Consider the following 3296-nt stretch of genomic DNA (forward strand, 5'->3'; position numbering starts at 1 on the left):
CTTTACCAAAGAGCTGGTACTTACTACTTTTCTTCCCTTCCCTTCCCCCCTCCCTGTTTTCTCTTTCTCTAGGTCCAGGCCTGGCCTTCATTGCCTACCCAAAAGCTGTGTCCATGATGCCACTGCCCACCTTTTGGGCAATCCTTTTTTTTATTATGCTTCTGTTGCTTGGACTGGATAGCCAGGTTAGTACAATGGATAAGAGATGTGTGGCTTATTGTGTCAGCACTGCTGACTGAGAAAAGCTGGTTTTACAGGCATGAATTAAGAAGAGAATACCTCTAATGTTGCTTGAGAGGAATTCGTCTGGGTTGCTTTTTAGTGTAGGGGTTGCACTTGATGAATCTATATCTGTTGATTCATAATGTTGTGTTGCTCAGTAAGTCTTTGTCATCAGGAGTTAGTAGGGTTACCACACTAGGGCAGTATTCCCTAACCTAAATTTCAGTCCTAGTCTGACCACAAAATACCACCATTTTGGTTGCAGTGCAGTACTTTCTTACTTTGGAAAAAAAACTTAATTATTTTAAAACAAAGGACTGCAGCAGTCTGTTCCACAGAGTGCTCTGTGCCACTGCGATCACCTGCAGGGTGTACACACCATCATTAAAACACTAACAACTACTAGGAATATGGGTTTTGATAGTTGCCAAGTGCCAAAAAAGAAAAGCAAAGTTGTCATGAGGTACAAAAAGCACAAAATGTTTTGTATAGTATATCCAGGGTGACCTCAAGAACAGTGAGAGGACAAAGCTGCAGCCTTTTTTGGTGGCCTTGGGCTTGGAGGCGCTGAGCGATGTGGGATCCTGCTGACTTTCACGTCAGCAGCATGCATTCAGTATCTCCAAACAGGCCAGAAAGCATCTCAGATTCCAGCTGTACTGATTTTATAGCACACACTGCTGTTAATTAGTGAGCATGAAAAAAATCAAAAAGTTCAGTCAGGAAGTTAGGTTATTTTTCCCAGTGGCTACTTGTAGGAATGTTGGACTAAATACTGCCAAGGAACCTGTAAATCATTTCTAGATAGTCTACTCACAAGGAAACATGGGTGACCAGGGACTGTGCGGTAACTACACATTCAAAATTGCCAAAGTTTTCTGCACTCAAATGGAAAGTCACTAAGATTTAAAAAAAATATATATTCATAAGGATGAAAAGTTTCTGTAGCCTAAATGCTCTCTCATATGAGAGCTCCGTAAATGGATTTTTTACCCAGTTGTTGTGTACTTAATCTCTGACATTTTTTTTATATTTATTTTTCCCTAAATTGCTCTTTATGGCTTAATCTTTGAACTCTAGTGAGCAACTCTCAATGGCTCCAAAGTAAATGTGAAAGTACCCAATGCTGTGGTTCAGCAACCCTATGCTTATGCGTATTGGAAGCTGTCTAGTAATTTTAAAAAGCTCCTCACTGCACAGAATGATTAAAACTAATTGGAGCGCTTAATTTCTCTCCTTCACCCCTCTGGTTTTTTGGAGAGCAGTCAAGCAGGTTTCTGGAATGCCAGAGCAGTTGCAGATCAAATCAGCTCGAAGGAAAGGGTTACATTTAAAAAGAAAACCAGTTTTACACAAGTCAAAGTAACAAGATGGGGGCAATAAAATTTGGTGGAGGACAAAATCTGTTCATAGGGCAGTCTGTATTTCCAAAACAGAGCTTCAGAAAGAGGGTAGGGTTGATATAGGGCATTTCTGGGTGCTGTAAGAGCAATGAGGTGCCAGGTAGGAAAATGCCTCTTTTTGTGAAATTATCTCTGTCATAGATTCCCCATGATAAGCTATTACTTAAGATGGTGTATCTACTTAAAGCCAAGATCTTTTCTACAGAGGCAGCCTTGATGGATAAATCCAATCCATGTCCTCATGTCTTCAGTGAGCTTGGTGCTTTGTACCTTGCCAGGTTGAAAGTACAGATCAGTTAAAAGATCCCTTCCATGGTTTTATTTGGGGAAGTTCAGTAGCTGCTTTCCTCCAGGGACAAAAAGATCTGGTTTTTGATTAACTTTAAACTTTTATTCAAATCTAATTTGGGTTATTTGCTTAACTCAAGTTACCCAGTCATATAGTTTTCCAAAGGCAAGTAAGTTTAAATACAGTTATCATGAAGCAAGATAAAGACTTTTAGCTCATTTATCCAGAGTTTCATTTTTGGTTTACAAGTGCAAATAATTTGCCAGATCATTGAATGGGGACTCTATGAGCAGCTCCATTATTGCTGCAGAAGTACCTAGAGCCTCAGTCGGAGATACTCTGCTCATAGATCCAGAAAGGACACGTTCAGTCAAGAGCTGCTGTTTCACATCAAAGTCTGCTTTCCCTTGGCTGGATTTTCACTAACAAACCCAAGAATAGAATTATATCAAATTTTGGAATTAACCTAACTAGTACCTGTGAGGTTTCCTAGCACATCAGAAAAAGGCTGGGAGGTACTCTCCTAGTTTGGACTTTTTTGAGTGTTTCCCTCTGCTTCTTTTCTGGCATACATCCTGTGTCCATCTGGGACAGTGACAGCATAAAAGCCACATAAGTGCCTTCCTGTCATCAGGCACGTAAGCGCCTCCTTCATCCTCGTGGCTTGCATTTGCAGAGCCCCTTTGGTAGCTCAGAAGGCTCCTAGGAAATAAAAAGAAATTCTGAAAGCTTGTTCCAACCTGTAAATTACGCCCATGCTCCAACCTCAGGGTTACAAAGGGATGGCTTCTATTTCTTTATTGAGAGCAGCACAGAGTACAGAGCTGGGGTGTTGCTGGGGAGGGTTTGTTCAAGTAGGAGCCTGGGTGGCATGGCAGGTAATGTTCAAGTCATTTCTCTGCTGTTGTTTTCACCCTGCAGTTTGTTGAAGTTGAAGGACAGATCACGTCATTAGTTGATCTGCACCCATCCTTCCTAAGGAAGGGTTACCGACGGGAAATCTTCATCGCTATAGTGTGTTTCCTTAGCTATCTTCTGGGACTAACTATGGTGACTGAGGTAAGTAGTACCAGTGCTGCAAATTGCCCTCTTTTTTAGCCATTTTTCAGGCCAGTTTTAGCTATGATTGAGACTGCAAAGAATTAGCCACTCATAGGAGTAGTGCTTTTTCTATGGACAGAGCATCTTTCGTCCCTAGATCTGAAAGCATTTTGAATGGGAGTTATATATCCCTTCCCTTTTCAGTCACAGGGACAGGAACGTGAAACCTCATTAAGTTCAATCTAATCTCAGGTACCAGTCAACATGAGTATGAATATTAACATCTAGCTCTAAATGATGAAACATATAGGAAACATTCAGCAGAGCACATTAAGAATCCA

At 41.0% G+C, this 3296-nt stretch overlaps 1 protein-coding gene across 5 annotated transcripts in view; it reads left to right on the forward strand.

The window, feature by feature from the left end:
- SLC6A6 (solute carrier family 6 member 6) overlaps positions 1-3296 on the forward strand; it is an 88425-nt gene that overhangs the window by 80394 nt on the left and 4735 nt on the right. For all 5 annotated transcript variants that reach the window (XM_017732541.1, XM_017732540.1, XM_017732539.1 and 2 more), the window contains 2 exons: positions 73-185; positions 2836-2973. In XM_017732541.1, coding sequence (XP_017588030.1) covers positions 73-185; positions 2836-2973 — 251 coding nt within the window. The remainder of the gene's footprint in view (positions 1-72; positions 186-2835; positions 2974-3296) is intronic.

Source organism: Corvus brachyrhynchos, unplaced genomic scaffold (assembly GCF_000691975.1).
Source record: "Corvus brachyrhynchos isolate BGI_N302 unplaced genomic scaffold, ASM69197v1 scaffold4, whole genome shotgun sequence".
NCBI classification, from domain to species: Eukaryota; Metazoa; Chordata; class Aves; order Passeriformes; family Corvidae; genus Corvus; species Corvus brachyrhynchos.